The following is a 26,757-nucleotide window of genomic DNA, read 5'->3' as shown; positions in this document are numbered from 1 at the left end:
GCAGGTGGCCTGCCCCTCGCCACCCCACAACGCTGCCGCTTGCCCCAGTCCGGAGGCTGCGGCCCATCCGTCCAAGGACTCCTCTGGGGCCTGTGGTGCTCTAGTGTCATCTGAGCGCTCGAAGACTTCGTCAACGCTTCAGCAACTGGGCCCAGCGACTGCTACGCCGAAAGACCACCATCCCGAACGGCGAGGGACATCTGGACAGCTAAGTTGACTATATAATTAAGGACCCGTAGTCCGCCATACCGCGTCCCTATAGTGATCGACTCTTGCCGGACGTAGTCGTGTTCTACCCCATTTGTGTTTGCTTGTATAGAGCCCCTGCGAGGGCAATTCTTGTTACCCCTTTGGTTGGTTAGGCTACAACTGAGGACAGTTACCTCTAGGCCTATAAACGTTAATACTAAAAGCACTAAACCATCTCACGCCTCGTCACTGCATCCTGCGTACCTGCGAGTACCACATTTGGCGTAGTCGGCAGGATGCAGTCTCCGAGCGCAGACGGCGGTGCGCCCGACCAAAGTGGGGCCGCGGGTGCTGATGATAATGGGGGACCCCGCTCCAGCCTCTGAGGGCTATGCTAAGTAATTTGCCCCGGTTTTCTGGCTCCGATACGCTGTTGTGGAGCTGGACAGAACGTATGCGGGGCCTTTTCCGCATGCATCCGATGACCCCCGATTTAGAGGCCGAGGTGGCCCTCATGGCGCTAGAAGGGGAAGCCCAGAAGTCAGTGATGTTGAGACATCCCGGGCACCGCAACACCTTTGCCAGGGTCTTGCAGATTTTGGAAGAAACCCATGGGGATCTAACAAACATGGGAGAGTTGAGGACCCGGTTGTTTAGTCGGATGCAGGGGGAGGGAGAGACCATCACCCAGTACATGAACGCTCTTCAGGAGCTATACACAGCCATAGAGCGGAAGGACGGGATAGGAGTAGGGCCCATCGACATTACTCTGCATGACCTGTTAGTGACCGGACTCCGGGACCCGTTAATCAAGCAGGCATTGTGGGAGCAGATCCAAGTGAACCCACGTATAGCCTTCTCTGAAGTGGGGAGACAGGGCGGGGTGCGAGAGCAGGAGCAGGGGTTCACAGTTCCCGTGAGGAAGGCCCGGAGCATGGAGGCTTCCGTAAGCGTTGTCGGAGAGCCTCCGTGGATTGAGGAAATGAGGCAAGAGTTGAAGAGTATCCGGGGCGAGCTGGCTGAAGTGAAGAAAACAACGGAGCCTGCGGCCGGCCTGGCAACAATCCCGGACCTTGGGGGCCTCGCAATACCAGGGGTGGTCGGGCCTCACCGCCCCGGTGTTATGAGTGTGGAGAACTGGGCCACTTCGCACAAGAGTGTCCGCGGCATGGGAGATACCCACCCCGTCGGGCATTAAGCTAGAGGGCTCCGGGCATGGGGGACGCCGCTTGGAGCCAGAAGCCACAACAAGGGGTGGTGGAAGTCCCGAAGATCTGGTCGCTAAGTGCCCAGTAGTGTGGGCCGAACTCGAGGGTCGTGCTGTACGGTGCCTAGTGGATACGGGGTCACAAGTAACGACCATGCCTGCAACGTACTTCCGGCAGCACTTCCCGGAGGTGGCAAGACCCCAGTGGGTGTCCATGATACGACTACGGTGTCCATGATATGGTCCCTGTTGCCGGAGTGGTGTGGCTCCAGATGACGCTGTGTGGGAAATCTCTCGGCCGCCAGGGAGTGGTTCTAACCCAAGGAGAAACTAACGGCCATCATCCAGTTATTCTGGGCATGAACATACTGCGAAGAGTCTCTGTCCGCCTTGGGGAACGCGACGTACTTTTCAACTCTGGACCTGGCCAGTGGGTACTGGCTGGTGCCGATGTCGGAGGAAGACAGAGCCAAGACGGCATTTATCCTTCCCATGGGACTGTTCGAGTTTAATCGGATGCCGTTTGCGCTGGCCAACTCCCCAGGAACCTTCCAGCGGTTGATGAAGCGGTGTTTGGGAGACTTCAACTTTGAAGCCACGTTGATATACTTGGACGATATTATCATCTATTCCGCCACGTTCGAGGACCACCTGCAGCGGTTGGGGCTGGTGCTCGGCTGGCTGCAGAAGTACGGGTTGAAGGTAAAGCCCCAGAAATGCCACCTCTTCCGCACCCAAATAGAATATCTGGGACATACCGTCTCGGCGGAAGGTGTCAGACCGTCCCTGGAAAAGGTTGCTGCCATTCAGGGGTGGCCGGCTACTACTGTCGGTTCGCAGAGAATCTCGCACACCGAGCCCGAGCCCTGCAGGACCTGCTGAGGGGGACTCCAGCCGGGGTGAATGGACGGAAGATCCAGTGGCAGCAATCACAGGAGGATGCATTTCAAGATCTCAAAGCCGCTCTCTCGAACGCCCCGATTGTTATGAATGAGTCACTGGAGGAGGAAAAAACGAAAATACAAGCTAAGTCCAGAAAACTGGAGAGGTTGGTAGCTAGCGGATTGCAGACCCCTGATCCTATTCACAACAATGAACAGTAGCCGTGGGGTGTTCCTACGGTGGTCCTAGACACCTCGTTCACAGCTGGAGAACTAAATAAACCTAAAGAAAGAAAGGGGAAATCTAAACTGCCCCAGAGCAGATCCCAAAGCAATAGACATCCCCCAACATGTATTGACGGTGAAAACAGATGAAAACACAAGCACAGACAGAAAGACAGGCTGAGCAAACGATGGGGCCCTCACTAACTAGATGGGACAGGAAAGAAAAGCAACTGTCTGCAATCACGCAAAAACCCTGCCAAAAATAATGTCCAACACGTCTGATAGAAAAGGCCCTGAAGTCACTAGACTTCAAAATCACTATATCAGCACTCAGGTATATTCTGAAAACAGAGCAAAGAGATCAACTGATCAGAGACAAAAATGGAGTTCAGCCAGTCCCAACCAGGGCTGGCTGAACACAAATACTAAGTAAACAGACAAAATCTCATGGAACAATAGCAGAGCAAAAACTTAGCTTTAGTAGGCAGGACTAAACTGGAGGCCAGAGCTCAGAGCAGAGAGGATCACCAGCAACCCAGCAGGGCGTCGGCGGCCTTATATCCACTCAGATTCCGGATGTCCAATCACACTCCACCTGTTTAGATGATAGGTTTTTCCCATCCAAATCAATTTCACTACCTCCTTTCACCAGCAGAGGGAGTTCATCGGACATCAAAGGTGAAGGAGAAAATGAGCTCATAACACCCGATATTGGCATATGCGGACTTCTCGCAACCGTTCATCCTGCATACCGACGGGAGCCTCTAGGGACTAGGAGCTGTGTTGTCACAGGTGCAGGACGGCCGAGAGAAAGTGATCGCCTACGGTAGCCGGTTGCTGCATGACTCTGAACGCAACCCGGACAATTACAGCTCCTTTAAGCTCGAGCTCCTCGCGGTAGTGTGGGCAATAACGGAGCGGTTCGCAGAGTACCTGGCGGGCTCCGAGGTGGTAGTGCGGACTGACAACAACCCACTAGCCCATTTGGAGAATGCCAAACTGGGGGCCCTGGAGCAGCGGTGGGTGGCTCGGATGGCCAAGTTCAACTACAGGTTCATCTACAAAATGGGGGCTGAAAACGTGCACGCTGACGCACTCTCCAGAATCCGACACACCACCCCAGGGAAGAATCGAAACGACGAATTAGAAGGAGAAGAGACGCCGTTCGCCCTCACTGCCGTGCTTACAGCCAATGCACAAGAAGCGCCTCATTCGGAACCCTTAGGGGGAATGCTGGAACAGCCACGCGACCAGTGGGTCCAACAGCAACAGGAAGATGGAGAGATTTGACTCCTACGTCGATGGGTGGCCACCGGAAACTGCCCACTAGCTCACAGCGACAGACTATGACCCAGGATATGTTGCTGATGTTGCGGCAGTGGGAAAAGCTAGTCATCAAAAAGGGAGTTTTATATCGGAAAGCCGTGTCACGAACCACGTCTGCTACACTATGGCAGGTGATTATGCCCGGAGCCCACCTCAGCCATCTGACTCGGGAAGCCCACGAAAAGGGGGCTCACTTCGGTGCTCAAAAGACTTGGCAATGGTTGCAGCAGATAGTGTACCATCCACGCTTGCACGCCGCTGTAGAAGAAGTTTGCCGAACCTGCCGCCCCTGCGAGCTCCCCAATCCTCCCGCGCAACGAGCCCCGGTGCAGACAATTGTAACATTAGCTCCCCTTGAGCTCCTCACGGTGGACTATCTGACCATAGGTCCGGCCTACCAGGGGTATGAACATTGCCTCGTTATGGTGGATCATTTCACCAAGTTCGCCGTGGTCACCCCCACCCGAGACCAAACAACGGAGTCTGCCGCCTACGCAATTTGTAAGAACTTTATCCAAGTGAAACGACTGCCCACAATGAATACACTCGGACCAAGGAGCGTGCTTCCTAGGAATAGTCATGCAAGAACTACATCACCTCTACGGTATTGATAAGTCTCGGACTACACCATACCACCCGCAGGGAAATGGAGCCTGTGAGCGATTTAATCGGACACTGATCCAAATGCTGCGTACCCTGGAGAGCGACCGAAAGGCCCGCTGGCCTGAATATGTCCCTGAGCTGGTGTGGGTATATAATAACCGGGTGCGCCGAGTGACTGGTTACACCCCCTACTCATTGCTGTTCGGACGGGAGGGTAAAGGAATCACGGAAGTGGAGTTAAACCCGGAGGAACCCCAGCCCTGGACCGGAGTATCCTCGTGGGTCCGAAATCACCGGCAGCGGCTGCAGACCCTCCATCGAATTGTCCATACAAAGATCCAGGATATAGAACACCCGGGGGAGCACTGCCCCCAACGATTGACTTCCAAACTGGGAATCGGGTGCTCGTGCTAGATCAACGCCCCCAAAAAAAGTAAGAACCACGGTGGGAGGAGAACCCGTACCGAGTGTTGCGCCGAGTAAGCCCCGACGGGCCTGTGTATGAAATACAATCGGAAGGAAACGACGCACCTCTCACTCGTGTTGTGCACCGTAACATTTTACGGCCTTGTGCGTCCACTGACCCCCTACGACCCGAACCGGTCCCGCAGGTCCCTGGCCCCCCCCGCCCACGGTCTGGGACCTGGACGATGAAGAGGACCCCCCAACTGCATCCGCGGGTCACCCAAGTAGTAACACCACAGTAGACCCGGGCACCCCACCAGAATCGACTATCCTACCACCATCCACCACCCCAGAAGACTCCATCATACCCAAGCTTCGACGCTCCGAGCGATCAACAGCTGGCAAACCCCCCTGAACGTTATGAACAGGACCAGTTCGTATGGCGACAAGGACTGCCGTCTCGAGAGGCTAACCCGAGTCTACTAAAACCCTCGCCCGAGGACTGGCGAGCATACAGGACGGGGGAGTGTGGGAAGAAGGGCCCCCGCCGCGTGTCCGGGCCGGAACCAAGGGGACCGTCACCTAGGTTCCGGGGGAAACTGTTCCCGGGGGACAGAGTTCAGGGACGGACCGTTGAGATGGACAGATGGGCTGGGGGAGGAGCCAGTATAAAAGGGGCGGGGAACGCTAGTCACCGTGAGTCAGCAGACTGGGACAGAAGCAGCAGGAGACCGTGGGAGCGACTGAGAACCAGAGCGGCTTATCAGAGCCAGGAGAGACGTTCCTCGGGGACATCAGAGGGACAGCGCCGAGACGACCGTCCGAGAGCCGCTTCCCCACTTCTGCCCGCTGCCGCCTCGCCCCTGCCCGCGGCTACGGTGTGCCCGCGGTCGCTCGCGGTCGTTGCCGCCTCGCTCCAGCCCGCGGCTGCAGCTTGTCCCCCACCACCCGCGGCCGCCCTGCTCCTACCAGTGGCCGCGGCAAGTCCAGTGTCGCCGGCAGCCACCACTGTCCCGCTCCGGTCCGCGGCAAGGGCAGGGCCGTTGCTCGCCGCTGATTCCCCGTCGCAGCTGGTAGCTGCGCAGGTGGCCTGCCCCTCGCCACCCCACATCGCTGCCGCTTGCCCCAGTCCGGGGGCTGCAGCCCATCCGTCCAAGGACTCCTCCGGGGCCTGTGGTGCTCCAGCGTCATCGGAGCGCCGGAGCGCTTGAAGACTTCGTCAACGCTTCAGCACCAGCGACTGCTACGCCGAAAGACCACCATCCCGAACGGTGAGGGACATCTGGACAGCTAAGTTGACTATATAATTAAGGACCCGTAGTTGGCCATACCGCGGGCCCTATAGTGACCGGCTCTTGCCGGACGTAGTCGTGTTCTACCCCGTTTGTGTTTGCTTGTATAGAGCCCCTGCAAGGGCAATTCTTGTTACCCCTTTGGTTGGTTAGGCTACAACTGAGGACAGTTACCTCTAGGCCTATAAACGTTAATACTAAAAGCACTAAACCGTCTCGCGCCTCGTCACTGCGTCCTTCGTACCTGCGAGTACCACACAGTAAATAATAATTAATCTTAACAGAATGCTTTGCAGTGTAGATGTAATATATGTGTAGGATTCTGAGCCCTGTGTATGCCCTTGTCAGTTGTTATGTACGTAGCTTTGTTTCTTTTGTCATATTTTTGGCCACTGCTCAGGTAATTTGTTTCACCTCGGGCAGTTCCCACGTGTACTGTTAAACATAGCAATCACACCGATACAGAGGGAAAAACCTGGTTTGCTGGTAATACCGCCACTGAGCTCATTTTGTGCAGAAAGTTGGCCTTATGGTCGTGGGAAAGTGAAATCTTTAAGCCTCTGGGATATCTGAATGGGCTGGATAGGAATTCTTTACATGACCAAAAACTGAAAAACACATTGCACATTTCTGGTTCTATAGCAACTGGTCAGAATTGTGCAAATAAATCAAGACGGAAATATTCTATTCATTCATTTGATGCTTTTGTGAATTTTTGTTTAATATTGATGGTTTTTCATCCGCAGGTTATTATGAAGTGTCAATATGTTGAAGGTAATAAAATAGCCTGAGCATACAAATCATGACCTACGTGTTAGAGACCCACTGTAGGTCAGAAACAAAGGACCGATTCATTATATACAATTTTTTTTTTTGCAATTTCTCTTTTTTGTCCTTTGCATTAAATTATTCAAAATGGCGCACATGGGTCATGAATTTTGAGCAAAATCAGAAATGTTTCTTATCTTAGTCTCTAACCGTCATCTTTCATTGTACAGTGTTAACTGTATATTTAATGTATAATAAACAGAAATACATATGAGAGGATGACCATGATGAAATCACTGACTGGGTTGATCAGGAAAATGCAGTAGATATAGTATATCTTAACTTCAGCATAGCATTTGACAAATTATCTCACACAATCCTTGTTGAAAAAATGACCAAGTATGGAATGGACAAAGCCACTGTTAGGTGGATTCATAACTGGCTTAGTGATCTTACCCAAATAGTGGTCAGAAATGTCTGCATATCAAGTTGGAAGAATGTCTCAAGTGGGGTACCACAGGGCTCAGAGCTCATGTCTCATAACCTCATGAGATCCATGGCAGAGTGAGTGCCGACACCGCTGGAAAAGCGCTGGCACAAGATGTGTTTTTATTTTAATGAGGAATGAGAAGGGGTTGTCCAAGCAGTGAACAATTCCTTTAAGCTTATCACATGAGTTATAATTCCATGGAAAAAGGAGCACAAGACATCAGTAAGGTAATTCTAGTTATAATTGATAAAAGAAAGTTAATGCGGTCATGTTTTAGGTGATGTCCAAACTACATTAGAAAAACTCTGTAGGAATAGTGGAGATTTTACTTAGGTATATTTCTAAGGCTCTATTCACATATGCAATGTGGTTGTGGCTGAAGCACCACTCCAGCGGGCTTTTTTATTTCACCATTAGTGATATCACTAATCTATGTTCCCTGCCCCCAGTAATATACTTACCAACCACTGGCGTCTGCTCTTCCCGGTACCACTTCGATCCCGCTCTGCCATCTTGCCATCGATTCTCCTGACTGACTGGAAGTCAGAGCTAATGGTCGTAAGCTGTCAATGGAAGTCTATGAGAGCCTCATTCTGGCTCTCATAGACTGACATTGAGAAGTGACTTCCAGTTCGCCTAGCAAACACTGGAGTGATCTGCAGGTCACAAACTGCTGGAGACCAACTGGAGCGGCACCAATAACAGAAGAACACAGCGGCTGGTAAGTTTATTACTAGGGACAGGAAACATACATTAGTAACACCACTCCAGTGGTTTAATAAAAAAAAAACACTGGAGTGGTGCTTTAAGAACAAAAACCATAAAGATGTGCCTGACCTTTTCAACGATGAACACCAACAGGACTTAATAGACCCATTTGATGTATAATGCGGTCGTCGATGTTCTGTAATGCAGTCTATTGTCAGAGTGCCATTTTTTCTGTCCAAAGTGATTGAGACATCTGGAAAAATGTGAACATAGCGAAACGCCAAACAGGATGCAATTAAGAGACTGATGAGGAAAAAACAAGGAAAGAAAGAAGAGATGAATGAGCAGCAGTATGATTTTTATGGGTCATTATCAGTTTATACCTACTGTGGCATGCCAAGCAAGATAAATTTTCAAAAATTGTGGCATATTTTGCTCCAAAAATTGTTTTATGATCCGCATCATATTTTTGATGATGTTTTAGACTTTTTCTTAAAGGGATATTGTTATCAGAAAATAACCTTATGCTTCAATCAGGTTTTCATGTTACATGTAGGTTTTTTTTTTTTATAAATGTTCACAATATTTTTTTTTCATATCACGATCTTTACTAAATAAAAACAAATGTGATCTTACAATTTTCACACTGGGGTTTTCTTAAGGTACTGTCACACTTAGCGATGTACCAGCGATCCCGACCAGCGATATGACGCGGTCAGGATCGCTGGTACATCGCTAGGTGGTCACTAGTGAGCTGCCACACAGGCAGATCTCACCAGCGACATCGCTGGGGACGGGGGTCGCTACTTACCTGTCACACCAGGCGATCCTGCGTCCTCCCGCCCGGCTCCACTCGTCGTCACAGCAGGAAGCGCCGCAGGAAGCTGACGACGAGAAACGGTCCTGGACGTTCTCGCGCGATCAGCGATAACCAGTGGGGGAGCGGGTCGGAGGTAAGTATCAGACACAGCGATATCGCTAGCAATATCGCTATAACGTCACTAGTTATAGCGATATTGCTAGCGATATCTCTTAGTGTGACATGCCCTTTAGACTAATTCTTCCTGTTTATTCAGGAAGAGTTCTCACCAAGCTACAAATTAGGCTCCATATTGTCCAAGGCAGGTTTACAATAACAGATAACACCTGTATACACATCTGATAATAACACAGGATCCACCAATCACAATAGGAGATGTTTCACCTGACCCTGCTCACCCTCTCTTCATAATGACCTTTGCACAGGCTCTTTAGTGAATTCCAAAGATATAGTCAGAGTCTGAGCAATGTGGCTATGTACATGTGTTGTTTCTTGAAACCAAAAAGAAGGTAGTCTAAAAAAGGCTTAGTGGCTAGTGTGAAAATTGCAAGAATTTTATTTTAACATAGATTGTGAGTGATGTGTAAAAGTAACAATAATAAAAAAAAAAACATTGCCAAGAATTACAAAAGAATTCCTTTAACACAAAATTTCGATTTAAACCGTAGATAATTTTCTGATTGGTTCTCTTTAAGACTCTTCCAATGACAGGTGGTGTTGTAAGAGAGATGGAGTGTGGTTTACTGGAATAAGGTGTGACCTAACATACAAGACAATATGCCAGTATTGCGTTGCACTTTTTTGGCACAAACTAAGCCAACTAGTAAGTGGTATAAACTTAGTTTAGTAAGTTTTACAATTATACGGAATAATCAAACCGCATGTGCCACTGGATATTAATGTTGCATTTTAGGAATGTCACTGACCCTGTCCTCATGCCCATCAAATCATGGACATTTGTGGAGTTCAGGTTTAGATCGTCAGTCGTTATGCAGACATCTATTACCTATGCCTAATTATTTTATTTTAATACCTCATAACTGGACCCATGGCCCATGTAAAGCAGGTTGCAGTAAGCTGTGGACTCTACTAAAGTATGACCACTGGCAGGTAAGGAGGACAGCTAGAATCAGGCACAAGAACAATGGAAGTCTTAAAGATGCAACTAGTTTTAAAATATGAAACACTCAGCAGTAAATGTAAGGTAATTCTGTAGATTTATCATTCCAGACAAGAAATTCATTTGTGTATGCTTAAGTATCATCACCATGACATTGTGAAAGTTGTGTGTGCAGGTCTCTTGGCTGTTTGGTAGTTAGCTGTCTACGTGGCTGGCACTACCTATAACCGCATTATAATGTCCCATTGTTTAAGAGTTTTAATTTCTTAAAAAATAGCTAATTCCTGGTGCCAGACCAAGTGTAGAGTCTGTTAGATGTTCATTAGCTGCACCAATCCGTCCTTTGTCTGCCGCTCACCAGGTGGCATGGGCATGTGTCTACAGGTCTTCTTAAAGTCTATTTCTTTGACGGTTATCTTCTAGCGCCCTGTTCTTGTATTCCTAAGACCAAGCGTTTACATTTTACATGCTGATCTTGGCGGGATAAAAATGGAACTGATCCAAACCAAGTTCTGAAACACACTCATAACTATGTAAAATCTTGTAAAGAACTGAATTCAAAAAGAGCATTTCCAGATTTAAAAATGAACTACCAAAAGTAAACATTATGAATAGCTGTCATCAGTTATGTATAGTAGAATCTTCCCAACAAAGTACGGGGAGCTCTTTTATATGGCTCCAGTGAAGTCATTCTTATAGTTCACCCATCTAAGAACTCAAAATAACAACATCATGTATTCAGCTGAGAAAAAAAAACCTTAAAGACTGTTTAAAGGACATTAATATTGATAACCTATCCTAGCACAAGCTACACACACATTCCCTGATTCATGAAAAATGGCAATTTTCACACCGGTCTTGATGAGGGGTTGTGTTGGAGTCAGGCACTCCTGAATCAATAAGAGGTACACGTCTTAATGAATCAAGAATGACTGGTAAGTGGCGTGCACCTCTGTGCGCCTTGTCAAATATGTTAATTGAGTCAAAGAATGGAGTAAGATTTCTGGTGTAAAGAATGCCACAGCTCATCATGAATTTGCCACCTATGGCTTTGCACTTCCATCCCGCCCCAGCCCTACCATTTTGGTGGAGCTCAGAGAAACTGGTGTGAAAACACTAAAAGTTACCAAATGTTTGCACAACTCTGAGTTATACAAAGTAACTTTTCAAAGCAAATCTGCCAAAATTGCTTTGATGAATTGGGGCCATAATTTTGTCTCATCACTTGGTGAAGGGGACAACGTCCCTGTCTCTCAGAAGTGCCATCTTTCTCTTAAAAAGACTTTCCATAGCTATCAACCAATTGCATGTTGGTCCGATAATTATTCTTTTCGACCTCCATGCACACTCAGTTTAACCAAGCATGCTTCTGGTATCACTAGATGGTGGCCCGATTCTAACGCATCGGGTATTCTAGAATATGTATGTTGTTTATTTAAAGGGAATCTGTCACCCCATTTTTATCCCATTAGCTGGGGCCACTGCCATCAGGGGCTTATCTACAGCATTGTGTAATGCTGTAGATAAGCCCCCGATGAAACCTGAAAAATAAGAAAAACATGTTAGATTATACTCACCGGGGGGCGGGTGTGGTGGGTGTCCCGGTCCAGCGCCTCCCATCTTCATACGATGATATCCTCCTCCTTGCTTCTCCCTCGGCTCCTGCGCACACGTACTCTATCTGCACTGTTAAGGGCAGAGTAAAATACTGAAGTGCACAGGTGCCGGGATAGGTCAGAGAGGTCCGGCGCCTGCGCACTGCAGTACTCTGCTCTGCCCTGCCCTCAACAGGGCCGATAAAGAACGCGTGCGCAGGAGCCGAGGGAGAAGCAAGGAGGAGGACGTCATCGTATGAAGATGGGAGGCGCCGGACGGGACGGCGACACCCATTGGACCGGACCGAACACCGGGGTGAGTATAATCTAACTATCTACTATATAATCATCTAATTCTGTCTGTTTGTAATGGAAATCCCGCATCCCAGCGACGCGAGATTTCCGTTACAAACAGACAGAAATAGACAATTATATAGTAGATTAGGAAAAGGTGAATAAACTGCTTCCAGGCACTTTTAGCAGAACATCATGCTTGACCCTTTTTCTTCCTGACCATTTTAGCAGGGTATTGACTTGAATTGCTGACTAGTGACTACCTAACCAGTTCTACAAATAGACTGCATGATGTATGAATAACCCATGCTGACCATGTGGTAATTTGGAGTATTCAGCATTCTAATATACAAAGGGTCAAACTATACATCTGAAGGAAGAACTTTTCTGTAAATATGCGCAAAAAAAAACCTTCAAAAATTGGTATTGGTCAGTGGTGGAAATATTTTTTTTTTATAATTACAGTATAATGTTTCAGTGTCCTGAACATTAATATCCAAGAATGTCTTCAATTATACAGATATTAAAGAATGATTGAAGGAGAATGTCATTTTCATAGGGCAATTAGACTGTACATTAACGGGAGTTCATCACCTTCCTCTGGTTCTCATGAAAGTTTTGTACATTTATAAATGTTGAACTCATCCAACATGTGTCAACTATGTAACCCTGTGCACTTTGTGTATTTTAGGCTAAAGAAAGCATTAATATTCTTGTCACCATCTGTCAGTCTGATAATGAAGAGCTTAATAAGGTTGCTTCGGAGACATTGATGTCTCTAGGTAAGTCCATTATACACACCTTCTAAGTGCACCATCGCTGTAAATGGAGGCATAAAGTGTCATTGTATAGGAGCCTGACATAGTTTGAGGTACACAGATTCTATATTTATTAGGAAATGTCTAAACTAATGGCTGATTTTGAAGGATTCATACGTTGGTTCGTAAATTGGATACAATTGCAGCTTAAAGAGGTCATTCGACCTTTGAACCATCTTTATATGTATAGCCAGAATAACTGCTTTGTGGTGGCCACAAAATGAATGAAAATTTTTCTGTTGTGTGCTGTAACATGTTCTTTTCAATCTTGCAAATAAATGAAAGCATTTATCTGACCTTTGGGGAAAAAAAAAAAAAACAGCGACACATAATTTAGAGGTTGAAAGAAGACACCAGTCGACCAAGTTTAACCTATCATGTTTATCTAGAGCAGGGGTGTAAAACTCAAACACATAGACGTCCAAAATGAAATACTTGCACAAAGTCGCAGGCCAACCAGTATACAGTATAATTGACCCCACATGGTCCCCCATACAGAATAATGGGCCCCACATAGTCCCCCATACAGAATAATGGACCCCACATAGTCCTCCATACAGAATGATGGACCCATATTCTTCTCCATAAACAATAATGGGCCCTGCATACAGTAGTGTTCAAAATATTAGCAGTCCAATATGACTAACCAGATTAATAACTGGTATTGGTATAAATTATATTACCACATGTCACACAATTTACCAGTTGGCGCAGTAGATTCTAAGAAAACCACCAGACTCTGCATTCATGATCTGCATGTTTTTGAGTTGGTGTATTAGAATAATTAATTGAAAGGGTTGTGTTCAATATAATAGCAATGTAGAGTTCAACTAGTGAGGTCAATAATTCTGTGAAGAGACAGGTGTGAATCAGGTGGCCCTTATTTAAGGGTGAAACCAGGACATGTTATACATGCATTTCTCCTGGAAAGCCTGATATGGGTCGTTTGAGACATTGTTCAGAAGAACAGCGTACTTTGATTAAAAAGTTGATTGTAGAGGGTAAAACTTATAAAGAAGGACTGACAATGATTGGCTGTTCAGCGAAAATGATCTCCAATGCTTTAAAATGGAAGGCCAAACCAGAGAGACATGGAAGAAAATGGAAGACCACCATTCGAATGGATGGAAGAATAGCAAAAGGCAAAGGCTCAGCCAGTGATCAGCTCCAGGATGATCACAGACATTCTCAAGTTACCTGTGAGTACTGTGACAGATAGAAGACGCCTGTGTGAAGCTAAACTCTTAGGCCTGTTTCACACATCAGTTTTTTCTGTCAGTTAAAATCCGCTAAAATGGTGGACAACGGATCCGTTCCTGTACTGAGCACAACGTTTGCCACCGGACCGTTGTTTTAACGGATCCGGAGAAGGAAGAATTTTAAAGGAACCACTGCCCGGGGAGGAGAGAGAGAGATATATTTTTTTCAGTCGCCAGAACTGAATTTAGGGTTAAATTTCCGACACAGGCATTTCTCCCGGGCATGCGCAATAGGAAATGCAGATCCGGCCAGAGAAAAAAACGTTTCACTGTCCGTCCTGTCCGCTCAGCGGACGGAAAAATCTTGGCGGATCCATAAACAAACGGATCGAACGGATGACCATCCGTCAAGATCCCCCGTTAATACAAGTCAATGGGGAAAAAACATCCGCCAAGAAAAATGGCGGATCTGTTTTTTTGCAAAACGGTGGATTTTGACTGATGGGGAAAAACGGATGTGTGAAACAGGCCTTAGCAAGAAATCCCTGCAAGGTCCCACTGTTTAAAAAAAGACCTGTACTGAAGCAGATACAATTTGCCAAAGAACACATCAACTGGCCTAAAGAGAAATGGAGAAACATTTTGTGGACTGATGAAAGGAAAATGCACTGTTATGCATAGGCGATGAGACAGTTGCAGCTTCAAGTCCCCTATAACGTCTATTAAATACAGTAAAAAATGAAGAAAAAAGTTTTTTTTAAGAATATGGGAAAAAAACATAAGTTCATATCACCTCCTATTACAAAAGCTATATATATATATAATATATAATTTTTTATTTTACAAATTTCCGGTGCTTTTTTTCACCACTTAAGTAAAAAACAATACATTGTCATTAAACTTTTTTTGCAAATTCAAAGCACTTGGATTTTTTTTTTTTTTTTTACAGTTTTCCAGTACACTATCTCATAGAATGAATGATGTTATTCAAAAGTACAAATCGTCCCGCCAAAAAAAAAAAAAACCCATTTAAGGGTTATATGGACTGAAAAATAAAAAGTTATGGCTCTTGGAAGAAGGGCAGGAGAAAACGAGAACAGAAAATCGCCATGTCATAGAATCGTAGAGTTGGAAGAGACCTCCTGGGCCATCTGGTCCAACCCCCTGCTCAAAGCAGGATTCGCTAAATCATCCCAGACAGATGTCTGTCCAGCCTCTGGTTGAAGACTTCTATTGAAGGAGAACTCACCACCTCTCGTGGCAGCCTGTTCCACTCATTGATCACTCTAAGTGTCAAAAAGTTTTTTTCTAATATCTAATCTGTGTCTCCTCTCATTCAGTTTCATCCCATTGCTTCTAGTCTTTCCTTGTGCAAATGAGAATAAAGATGTTCCTTCTACAATGTGACAGCCCTTGAGATATTTATAGACAGCTATTAAGTCTCCTCTCAGTCTTCTCTTTTTCAAGCTAAACATTCCCAAATCATGCAACCTTTCTTCATAAGACAGGGTTTGCAGACCGGTCACCATTCTGGTCGCTCTTTTCTGAACTTGCACCAATTTATTGATGTCTTTTTTAAAATGTGGCGCCCAAAACTGGACACAGTATTCCAGATGAGGTCTGACCAAAGAGGAGTAGAGGACAATAATGACTCCACGTGATCTAGACTGTATGCTTCTGTTAATACATCCTAGAATTGCATTTGCCTTTTTTGCTGCTGCATCACACTGTTGACTCATATTCAGTCTGTTATCTATTAGTATACCCAAGTCTTTTTCACATGTGCTGTTGCTTAGCCCTGTTCCTCCCATTCTGTATATGCTTTTTACATTTTTATTGCCCAGATGTAGTACTTTGCATTTTTCCCTGTTAAAAACCATTCTGTTAGTTGCTGCCCACTGCTCCAGTTTATTTATATCTTTTTGAATCCTCTCTCTCTCTTCTCTAGTATTAGCTATCCCTCCTAGCTTTGTATCATCAGCAAATTTAATCAGTTTACACTCAAATCCATCATATAAATCGTTGATAAAGATGTTGAACAATACAGGGCCCAGGACAGAGCCCTGTGGTACCCCACTTGAGACATTCTTCCAACTGGATGTGCAGCCATTTACGACCACTCTTTGGGTCCGATCACTAAGCCAGTTATGAATCCACCTAACAGTTGCCTTGTCCATTCCATACACAATTTTTCAATAAGGATTGTGTGAGATACTTTGTCAAATGCTTTGCTGAAGTCAAGATATACTATATCTACAGGATTTCCCTGATCCACCCAATCAGTGATTCTGTCTGTTGGAAGGTGAACCTCCGTCCCAGTCTCAAATGACTGACAGACTGAAACCGGTATTTTACACCATCCATCTTCTCCTTGACTTTGACCATTTTCACTGTGGGGATGGTGTTTTTGGGGTGATGAGTTGTCTTGATTTGTCGTGAAACATGGCATTTACCTTGGTGGCTAAAAAGTTAACTTTTGGTCTCATCTGACCACAACACCTTCCTCCATACATTTGGGGAATCTCCCATATGTCTTTTGGCAAACTCAAAATGAGCCTTATAATTTTTGTTAGTAAAGGCTTATTTTCGGCCCACTCTTCCATAAAGACCACCTATATGGAGTGTATAGCTTAGGAGTTACCTGTGATTTCTGTGCTGCTTCTCTGTTTAGTGCCCTCCTTGCCCCGGCTTAGAGTTTTGGCGAGTGTCCCTTTCTTGACCTGTTTGTTGTGCTACCTTGTTCTTTCCATTTAATGATAATGAATTTGATTGTGCTCTGGGGGATCATCAGGAATTTGGATTTGGACATTTTTTTTTTTTAACCCAATCCTAACTTGTACTTCTCAACAACTTTGTCCCTGACTTGTTTGGAGATCTCTTTGGTCTTCATGGTGTTGTATGGTTAGTGGTGCCTCTTGCTTAATGGTGTTGCAGCCTCTGTGGCCTTTCAGAAAAGGTGTGTATATATTGATAGACCATGTTACACTTAGATTGCACACAGGTGGACACCCACTCACTAATCGTGTGACTTATGAAGGTAATTGCTCGCACCTGAAATTTTTAGGAGCTTCATAACAAAAGTGTGAATACATATGCACATGCCAATTTTTAGTTATTGGATCCCATAAATTTAATTTATGCCAATATTTTTCTCACTTCACCAACTTTGACTATTTAGTGCTGATGCATTACACACAAATCGGATTGCAAAAATATTTAAACACAGGTTGTATTGTAACAAAATAGGTAAAAAGCCAAGGAGGTAAATACTTTCATAAGCCAGGGTAAGTGACCCACAACCCCTACATTCTGTGGAGCCTATTTATTAAAATTGAGTCTAAAACACTCAAGTCTTGCTTGGTCTAGGACTTGGTATGAAAGGTAATTGTCTTTCATTATTGTCAAAAACCTGTTTATTTTGATGGACTTCCAGTTTTGTGCTCTCCAAATGTTGACAGGTAGTTGAAGCTCCCCATAATAATTACTTTGCCTTGATTTTCTGTCTCCTCTATAGGCTTTATGAATAGATTTTCTACTTCTTCCATTATGCTTGGGGACTTTTAACAAACCCCTACAATACACTATACGTCAGCACACTGCAATTAATGAATACATGAACTCCACTTTTGCTGTAAACATTAAAAATGTAAAAGTACTTAGTTAACAATTTTTTTACCAAAAAGTGCAAAAGCCATTCAACAACGTCAAGGAGAACGCAAAATGTGCGATCGGTGTGCCTTGTTACTTTTCAATTCCCAGCTCAGATGAGGCCTGGCTTGGCACATGGAGAGGTAGGACATTAGTGATAAGGATGATCATGCTTACTTCTCTTCAAAATTGGAAAGTGTCTGGCAGTGCCATCAGCTCACAGGCGGCAGCAACCAGTGGTACTCCGCTACATCCATCTACTATTCAGAGAAGTCTGGCCAGCAGTGGTCATGGAAGAATTGTGGCAAAGAAGCCAAATTCCAAGTGACTCAACTATATATTATATTTCTATATATACACTCACTGGCCACTTTATTAGGTACACCATGCTAGTAAGGGGTTGGACCCCCTTTTGCCTTCAGAACTGCCTCAATTCTTCGTGGCAGAGATTCAACAAGGTGCTGGAAGCATTCCTCAGAGATTTTGGACCATATTGACATGATGGCATCACACAGTTGGCGCAGATTTGTCGGCTGCACATCCCTGATGCGAATCTCCCGTTCCACCACATCCCAAAGATGCTCTATTGGATTGAGATCTGGTGACTGAGGAGGCCATTTGAGTACAGTGAACTCATTGTCATGTTCAAGAAACCAATCTGAGATGATTCGAGCTTTATGACATGGCGCATTATCCTGCTGAAAGTAGCCATCAGATGTTGGGTACATTGTGGTCATAAAGGGATGGACATGGTCAGCAACAATACTCAGGTAGGCTGTGGCGTTGCAACGATGCTCAATTGGTACCAAGGGGCCCAAAGAGTGCCAAGAAAAAATTCCCCACACCATGACACCACCACCACCAGCCTGAACCGTTGATACAAGGCAGGATGGATCCATGCTTTCATGTTGTTTACGCCAAATTCTGACCCTACCATCCGAATGTCGCAGCAGAAATCGAGACTCATCAGACCAGGCAACGTTTTTCCAATCTTCTACTGTCCAATTTCGATGAGCTTGTGCAAATTGTAGCCTCAGTTTCCTGTTCTTAGCTGAGAGGAGTGGTACCCAGTGTGGTCTTCTGCTGCTGTAGCCCATCTGCCTCAAAGTTCGACGCACTGTGCGTTCAGAGATGCTCTTCTGCCTACCTTGGTTGTAACGGGTGGCAATTTGAGTCACTGTTGCCTTTCTATCAGCTCGAACCAGTATGCCCATTCTCCTCTGACCTCTGGCATCAACAAGGCATTTCCGGCCACAGAACTGCCGCTCACTGGATTTTTTTTCTTTTTCGGACCATTCTCTGTAAACCCTAGAGATGGTTGTGCGTGAAAATCCCAGTAGATCAGCAGTTTCTGAAATACTCAGACCAGCCCTTCTGGCACCAACAATCATGCCACATTCAAAGGCACTCAAATCACCTTTCTTCCCCATACTGATGCTCGGTTTGAACTGCAGGAGATTGTCTTGACCATGTCTACATGCCTAAATGCACTGAGTTGCCGCCATGTGATTGGCTGATTAGAAATTAAGTCTTAACACACAGTTGGACAGGTGTACCTAATAAAGTGGCCAGTGAGTGTACATACACAGCTATATGTAACCCTGATTTTATGCAATATTAAACAGAGTAAGATTAAGTTGACCGACCCTGTTTTCTTTTTATTTCAAGGGGAAGATGGAAGGCAGGCATATGAAATTCTTCAAAGGGCACCTCCTGGTGGAAATGGAAGACCGGCATCTGAATGCCTTGAGACAGTCACTTTGGACACAGAGGATGGAAAGCAGGCACATGAATGTCCTAGGAGAGCTGCTACAGAAGGGGAAGATGACATCCTGGGACATGAATGTGCTAAGAAAGCTGATGTAGAAGAAGATGGAAGGCAAGCACATGAATGTCCAGAGGAAGCGACTTCAAATGGAGAAGATGGAATGTGGGTACCTGAAGATCTACAGAAAACTGCTTCAACGGAAGAAGATGGAGAGCAGGCACATGAATTCCTTGATAAACTAACTCTAGAAACAGAAGATGGAAAGCAAGACAATGAATGTCTGGTTGAAACTACTCCAGAAGTAGCGACCATGGAAGAGCACAGAGTCCCAGCTACGGCCACTGCTCTTTAGTGTTCTGTAGGTTACTACTGAGTATAGGAATTGGATTATATCTGCCTTTAGAAGTTGGTGCTGTATTCAGTAAAAAAAATATTGATAATGTCTGCATTAATGTATATTGGCCAATGTGAATTTGTTATAAATCTTAGCATTTTAATGTCTTGTTGAGATTTTCTTCATTACCCACAATTCTTTAGTGCTAAACTGACAGAAGACACTAGAAACCACCATGAGTGTTCGCATGTCTACTTTTTTATTCTTTCATTCAATCCATTCTGTTTTGTTTTTGATAACCTAATATATAGGTAACATTTACAGAATTAATGCGCCTGCTAATGGTTAAAGGGGATATCCTATTAGTTAAATTCAGAATTTTTTTAAACTGCAACCCATTGTCTTTGGGCAGTATCTGTAAGTGCAGGGCAGTCTCTGTTAGTGCAGGGCAATATCTGTAAGTGCAGGGCAGTCTCTGTAAGTGCAGGGAAATATCTGTAAGTGCAGGGCAGTCTCTGTAAGTGCAGGGAAATATCTGTAATTGCAGGGCAGTCTCTGTTAGTGCAGGGCAGTCTCTGTAAGTGCAGGGCAATATCTGTAAGTGCAGGGCAATCTCTGTAAGTGCAGGGCAATATCTGTAAGTGCAGGGCAGTCTCTGTAAGTGCAGGGAAATATCTGTAATTGCAGGGCAGTATCTGTAAGTGCAGAGCAGTATCTGTAAGTGCAGGGCAATATCTGTAAGTGCAGGACAGTAACTGTAAGTGCAGGGCAGTATCTGTAAGTGCAGGGCAATATCTGTAAGTGCAGGACAGTATCTGTAAGTGCAGGACAGTATCTGTAAGTGCAGGGCAGTATTTGTAAAGGTACTGTCACACTTAGCAATGTACCAGCGATCCCGACCAGCGATATGACGCGGTCTGGATCGCTGGTACATCGCTAAGTGGTCGCTAGTGAGCTGCGTCCAGCGTCCAGGACGTTCTCGCGCGATCAGCGATAACCAGCAGGGGAGCGGGTCGTAGGTAAGTATCAGACACAGCGATGTCGCTAGCAATATCGCTATAACGTCGCAAGTTATAGCGATATTGCTAGCGATATCGCTTAGTGTGACAGTACCTTTAGTGCAGTGCCGTTCAATTGAATTCACTTCATAGTAGACAGCCTAAACAGCTGTAGTTATACAACCAGGATTTTATATTGTATCATCAACGAATCTCTACAAAAATGTTCTGACTTGTAAATTCCATTTTTTATCTAGTTGTATGTATGTTCCCTATCCAAGAATCATTCATTTCTTTGTACACATGACTCTAGTGCCAGAGCTACCAGACTACTACCCATAATATCCCACATCATCCCGTCAGCCAGTGCTACCGGACTATCCCTAATATCCCACATCGTCCCATCAGCCAGAGCCACTGGACTACTAATATCCCATATCATCCCGTTAAAGCCACTGGACTACTACCCCTAATATCCCACATCATCCTGTCAGCCAGAGCCACCGGACAACTAATACTAATATCCCACATCATCTCGTCACATCCGCCGGACTACTACCCCTAATATCCCACATCATCCTGTCAGCCAGAGCCACCGGACAACTACCACTAATATCCCACATCATCCTGTTATAGCCACCGGACTACCACCCCTAATATCCCACATCATCCCGTCAGCCGGACTACTACCCCTAATATCCCACATCATCCCGTCAGAGCCACCGGACTACTACCCCTAATATCCCATATCATCCCGTCAGCCAGAGCCACCGGACTACTACCCCTAATATCCCACATCATCCCGTCAGCCTGGGGTCAGAACCAGAGCGCTGAGTGGAACGGTCCTAACTTCCATACCGGGGATCCCTTTAAGAAAGCCTGGGGTCAGAACCAGAGCGCTGAGTGGACTTGCCCTGACTTGCATACCAATGATCCCTTTAATAGAACCCTGGGGTCAGAATCAGAGCACTGAGGGATTTGCCCTAACTTCTGTACAGGAGATCCCTTTAAGAGATCCTGGGGTCAGTACCCGAGCATTTGAAGGCAATTTCCCTGACTTCCATACCGGGGATCCCTTTAAGAGAGGACTGGGGTCAGTACCAAAGTGCAGATTGGATTTGCCCTCACTTCCATACCAGGGATCCCTTTAAGAGGGGCCTTGGGTCAGAACCAGAGCGCTGAGTGGATTTGCCCTAACTTCCATACCGATGATCCCTTTAATACAGTGTTTCTCAACTCCAGTCCTCAAGGCTCACCAACAGGTCATGTTTTCAGGATTTCCTTAGTATTGCACAGGTGATGGAATTAATACTTGAGCAGGTGTTGAAATCACCTGTGCAATGCTAAGGATATCCTGAAAACTTGACTTGTTGGTGGGTCTTGAGGACTGGAGTTGAGAAACACTGCTTTAATAGAACCCTGGGGTCAGAATCAGAGCGCTGAGGGATTTGCCCTAACTTCCGTACAGGAGATCCCTTTAAGAGAGCCTGGGGTCAGTACTAGAGGATTTGAAGGCAATTGCCCTGACTTCCATACCGAGGATCCCTTTAAGAGAGGCATGGGGTCAGAACCAAAGCACTGGATGGATTTGCACTGCCTTCCATACCGGAGATCCCTTTAAGAAAGGCCTGGGGTCAGTACCAAAACGCTGAGTGGATTTGCCCTCACTTGCATACCATTGATCCACGGAAGGGGGGATTCATTTCTGTCATGTGCTCTGTGCTCCTTTCTGGGGGGCAGACAATGGCTGGGAGCTTATGTTCCTGGGGATGCTAGATTTCTCCCACCATGTCAGTGTCTGCTGAGGTATTGTCAAGTGGGAAAACTTGCTCATAGCAACCAATCACAGCTCAGCTACTTTTAACCAGCTCTGGTGAAATGAGAGATGCTTAGTGATTGGTTGCAAGGAAAACTGTTGATCATAGCAGCCAATCAGAGCTGAGCTTCTTTTGAACAGCTCTGGTGAAATGAATGATGCTTCGTGATATGTTGTTGATACACACATACATGCATTCATTTTTATATATAGAGATTAAGGAACGCTAAAAGGCTATGTTCACACATTCGGTATTTGATCAGTATCTGTAAACCAAAATCAGGAGTGGAACAATCAGAGGAAAAGTATAATAGAAACACGTCACCACTTCTGGATTTTTCACCCACTCCTGGTTTTGGCTTACAAATACTGATGTGAAATACTGACCAAACACTGAACGTGTGAACGTAGCCTTAAAGTAAAGGATTTCGGCATACACACAGCTGCCGAAAAATGATTTACCTGATCAAGTAATGTTCGTATGCTCCTGTTGCACTATCCTTGCTCTATACCATACAGGGTATATGGCCATGAGCATTTTTCATCCACATTGCTGACTCTAAGAAATAATTCTGTAATTTGTAAAATGTATCTAGTGATAAAGAACGATGCTTTTGTTTGTAATTTTGCACCAATTTTCTAATGGGCACTTTTGTAAATACATTTTCCTATTAGATAAATCAACTCCTTGTATCAGACTACAGATAACGTATCTGCTCTTCTGAGCAGATATATTTATTATACAGTGAAAATTTCCTTTTAAATTATATATTTGTATTTGATCTTGAAGGCATTAGGAACACTGGAGTTCAATTAAATATCATCCATTATTGGTCACAGCTCAGTGATTGGCTGCGGTTGTGATGTGAGCTGTCGATGTGACGTCACAGCTGCAGCCAGAACACAGAGCAGCATCAGAAAGTCAGAGTGGGACCCGACAAGTGTATCATCTGATTTTGCCATTTTATATTAGGAAACAATAGGGGTCCAGTTTTCTGAAAATGGAAAACCCCTTTAAGCTTACTCTGGAGCAGTTTATTTTATTTTAAGGCCATATATACATTTAAGCTGGCTGAACCTGACAATTTCAGCAGATCAGCCTATTGTCATACTTGTAAAGGGCGAGGGTTTTCGGACTCCAAAAAAGAAGTGATATGTTGAATATGATATGCCGATCCTTTTATTCTCCCTGGAGATGAACCGGTGCCAGCAAAAAGGCTTCCTCCGCTCTCCCAGTTAGGCTGGTTTCACACTAGCATATGGAGGAGCTGCGGAGGGATGCAGACTTCCTCCGTGAAGCTCCGCCCCTGCCTGCCTCTTCCATTCAGCTCCACCTACGTCGGCATGTGGCCTGGTACCATATCTTTAGCATTGGGTACGCAGGCTATGCCAATGGATGCGGATGCCTCCGCATGCGTCGTTTTGACGGTGCGCCGACTGCAACAAAATCCAACACATCGGAATGGCCTGCGTACCCAATGCTAAAGATAGGGTACACAGGCCGCATGCCATCATAAGCGGAGATGAACGGAGGCTCGGCAGGGGGCGGAGCTTCAAGGAGGAAGTCCGCATCCCTCCGCAGCTCCTCCATACGCTAGTGTGAAACTAGCCTTAGGAATACATGTGCACTCAACCAAACCAAATGTGCATATGTATGGAGCGTCAGGAGAGATGGCTGTTGGCAGAACAAGCATTCGGCTGACAGCTATTAAATAAGTACCCTCAGAGCTCATTCAGACTTCAGCTTTTCTTGTACGAGGGTTATCATATGATTTGATCAAGTTTGCAGCAAGCAGCCAAGTAAGTGATACATCGCTAAAATTTCGGTCTCTGCTAGCGATGAGCGAGTATGCTTGTTACTTGAGATTTCCGAGCATGCTCGGGTGATCTCCGAGTGTTTGGATGTGCTCGGAGATTTAGATTCTGTCGCCGTAGCTCCATGATTTGCGGCTGCTAGACAGCCTGAATACATGTGGGATTTCCTAACAAATAGGCAACCCCCCACATGTATTCAGCCTGGCTAGCAGCCGCAAATCATGCAGCTACGGCGACAGAAACTAAATCTCCGAGCACGCCCAAACTACTCAGAGAACACCCGAGCATGCTCGGAAATCTCGAATAACGAGTATACTTGCTCATCACTATTCTCTGCCCCTACATCATGCTGCTCTGGGATTACATAACAAAAATCTGGTGACAGATTCCCTTTAACCACTGCAAATAATATGTTCCAAAATCTATAAATTATTATTTTAAATATTTTGCCGAATACTGTGTTTTGATCCAGTAGAATGCCAGATGGTCCGCAAAGTTCACCCCTTTTACATGGTTGTGATCAATTTCCAAAAGATGCAACATGTCACTGAGATACAAAGGTCATTCGGTTCCCGCACCTAAGTGAGGCGCCAGGAGGATGGAAATAAAATGTTGATATTGTTTTGTACTATGAGAACATTTCTATTTATTCAGGGACGTTCAGGTAACCGTACGGTATCTTTGTAATGTAAATAAATGTTGTCGCGCTCACCTTTTATGAGCAGATGAAGGTGGCGGGGAGTCTGCTACATCTACTAGAACATTGCCCTTGAAGTCAATTCTTTGTCATAATGTCACCAACAGGTAAGAGGTTTTCACGCACCTCGGCTCATGAATAAAAGCTTGTGGTGCTTTGATATGGCCGGGAGTAATTGATGAGGCATTGTTACTTGTCTTCTACACAGTCTGCAGTGTTGTGCTATGCTGTAACGCTATGGAAAAACTCTACCGTTCCAGCATTAACATTTCCCAAGACACTTGGCAGGACCTATTTTTTGAGAAAAGTTAGTTAGGACCCATGTATATTTATTGATAGAGTGTATCCTTATTACATTATATGTCTATTCCTCATGGTTTTATTTAACAGGAACAAATTAAGATGTATTAGTTACTTTCAATAGTTGATTTCGAGGTCTGTGACGCTTGTTGGTCCTTGAAAAGGATTAATGTTAAACTCCTAGCAGTGTCTCGTTCTATTGCATGAGGTGATTCCTCGTTCGGACTGACCTGTGCTATTGTGCCTTTATAGATCTGCAGTATTTGTACTAAGCCTATTTTCCTTTGTGTATAAGGTACAATAAAGACTATTTTTGAAATACTAGCATATAGTGTGCATTGTCATTTTTAAGTGTAGGGAAGATGAAGGTGGCACTCGTACACACGTGGTGATCTTCATTACACTTTATTCGAACATTTAAAACATGGAACTGGGGAAGCAAATATCCTTATGGACGATGGCCATTTTGCATCTTACCGGTGCTTCAACGGCTCCAGGTTTCTTTTTTTTCCCCTTTTTCAATTGTAATTTTTAATCTAATAAGAAGAGGTGGTCCACAACCTGTATGTTAGATGTGGCCCTTAAAAATAAGCTACTGCTGGGACCACAAGATGTAATCTGTGGGGGAAATCTAGCAGTAAACATTGCCAGGAAGAGGAAATTACAGAAGTAGTTCCTGGATTAGGTTATCAATATGAGATTGTTGGGGGTTCACTGCCAGGCACCCCCACCGACCAATTGATTTCTGCTCCGACGAAGGCCAGATGTAATGAACAGAGTGGAGCACAGCAGCTCTGAACACTGTTTACTGGCCGCTGCTGAGTACTGCAAGTGGAGGCTATTGAAGCATGCCAAAAGTAAAAAAACAATGTTTAAAAATAAAAAAAAAAAAAAAGTTCAAATCGCCCCCCTTTCGCCCCAATCAAAATAAAACAATTAAAAAAAAATCCCACATACACATATTAGGTATCGCCGCGTTCAGAATCGCCCGATCTATCAACAAAAAAAAGCATTAGCCCGATCGCTAAAAGGCGTAGCGAGAAAAAAATTCAAAACGCCAGAATGATGTTTTTTTGGTCGCCGCGACATTGCATTAAAATGTAATAACGGGCGATGAAAAGAACATATTTGCTCAAAAGTATCATTGAAAACGTCAGCCCGGCACGCAAAAAATAAGCCCTCACCCGACCCCAGATCATGAAAAATGGAGACACTACGGGTCTCAGAAAATTGCAATTTTTTTTTTTTTTTTTTTTTTTTAGCAAACTTTGGAATTTTTTTCACCACTTAGATAAAAGAGGACATAGACATGTTTTGTCTCTATGAACTCGTAATGACCTGGAGAATCATAATGGCAGGTCAGATTTAGCATCTAGTGAACCTAGCAAAAAAAGCCAAGCAAAAAACAACTGTGGGATTGCACTTTTTTTTGCAATTTCAC

General features: G+C 45.1%; 1 protein-coding gene across 1 annotated transcript in view; it reads left to right on the top strand.

Moving 5' to 3' along the window:
- Positions 1–19,853, top strand: part of RIPOR2 (RHO family interacting cell polarization regulator 2) — a 274,424-nt gene extending 254,571 nt beyond the window's left edge. Inside the window, exons 22-23 of the mRNA XM_073566141.1 lie at positions 12,615–12,705; positions 19,257–19,853. Coding sequence (XP_073422242.1) covers positions 12,615–12,705; positions 19,257–19,708 — 543 coding nt within the window. The 3' untranslated portion in view covers positions 19,709–19,853. The remainder of the gene's footprint in view (positions 1–12,614; positions 12,706–19,256) is intronic.
- The last annotated feature ends 6,904 nt before the right edge of the window (positions 19,854–26,757 follow it).

Source organism: Dendrobates tinctorius, unplaced genomic scaffold (assembly GCF_039654945.1).
Source record: "Dendrobates tinctorius isolate UK_male_01 unplaced genomic scaffold, ASM3965494v1 ptg000004l, whole genome shotgun sequence".
In the NCBI taxonomy this organism is placed as follows: Eukaryota; Metazoa; Chordata; class Amphibia; order Anura; family Dendrobatidae; genus Dendrobates; species Dendrobates tinctorius.
The sequence above is the reverse complement of the archived record's forward strand: the minus strand, read 5'-3'. Positions and strand labels throughout refer to the sequence as shown.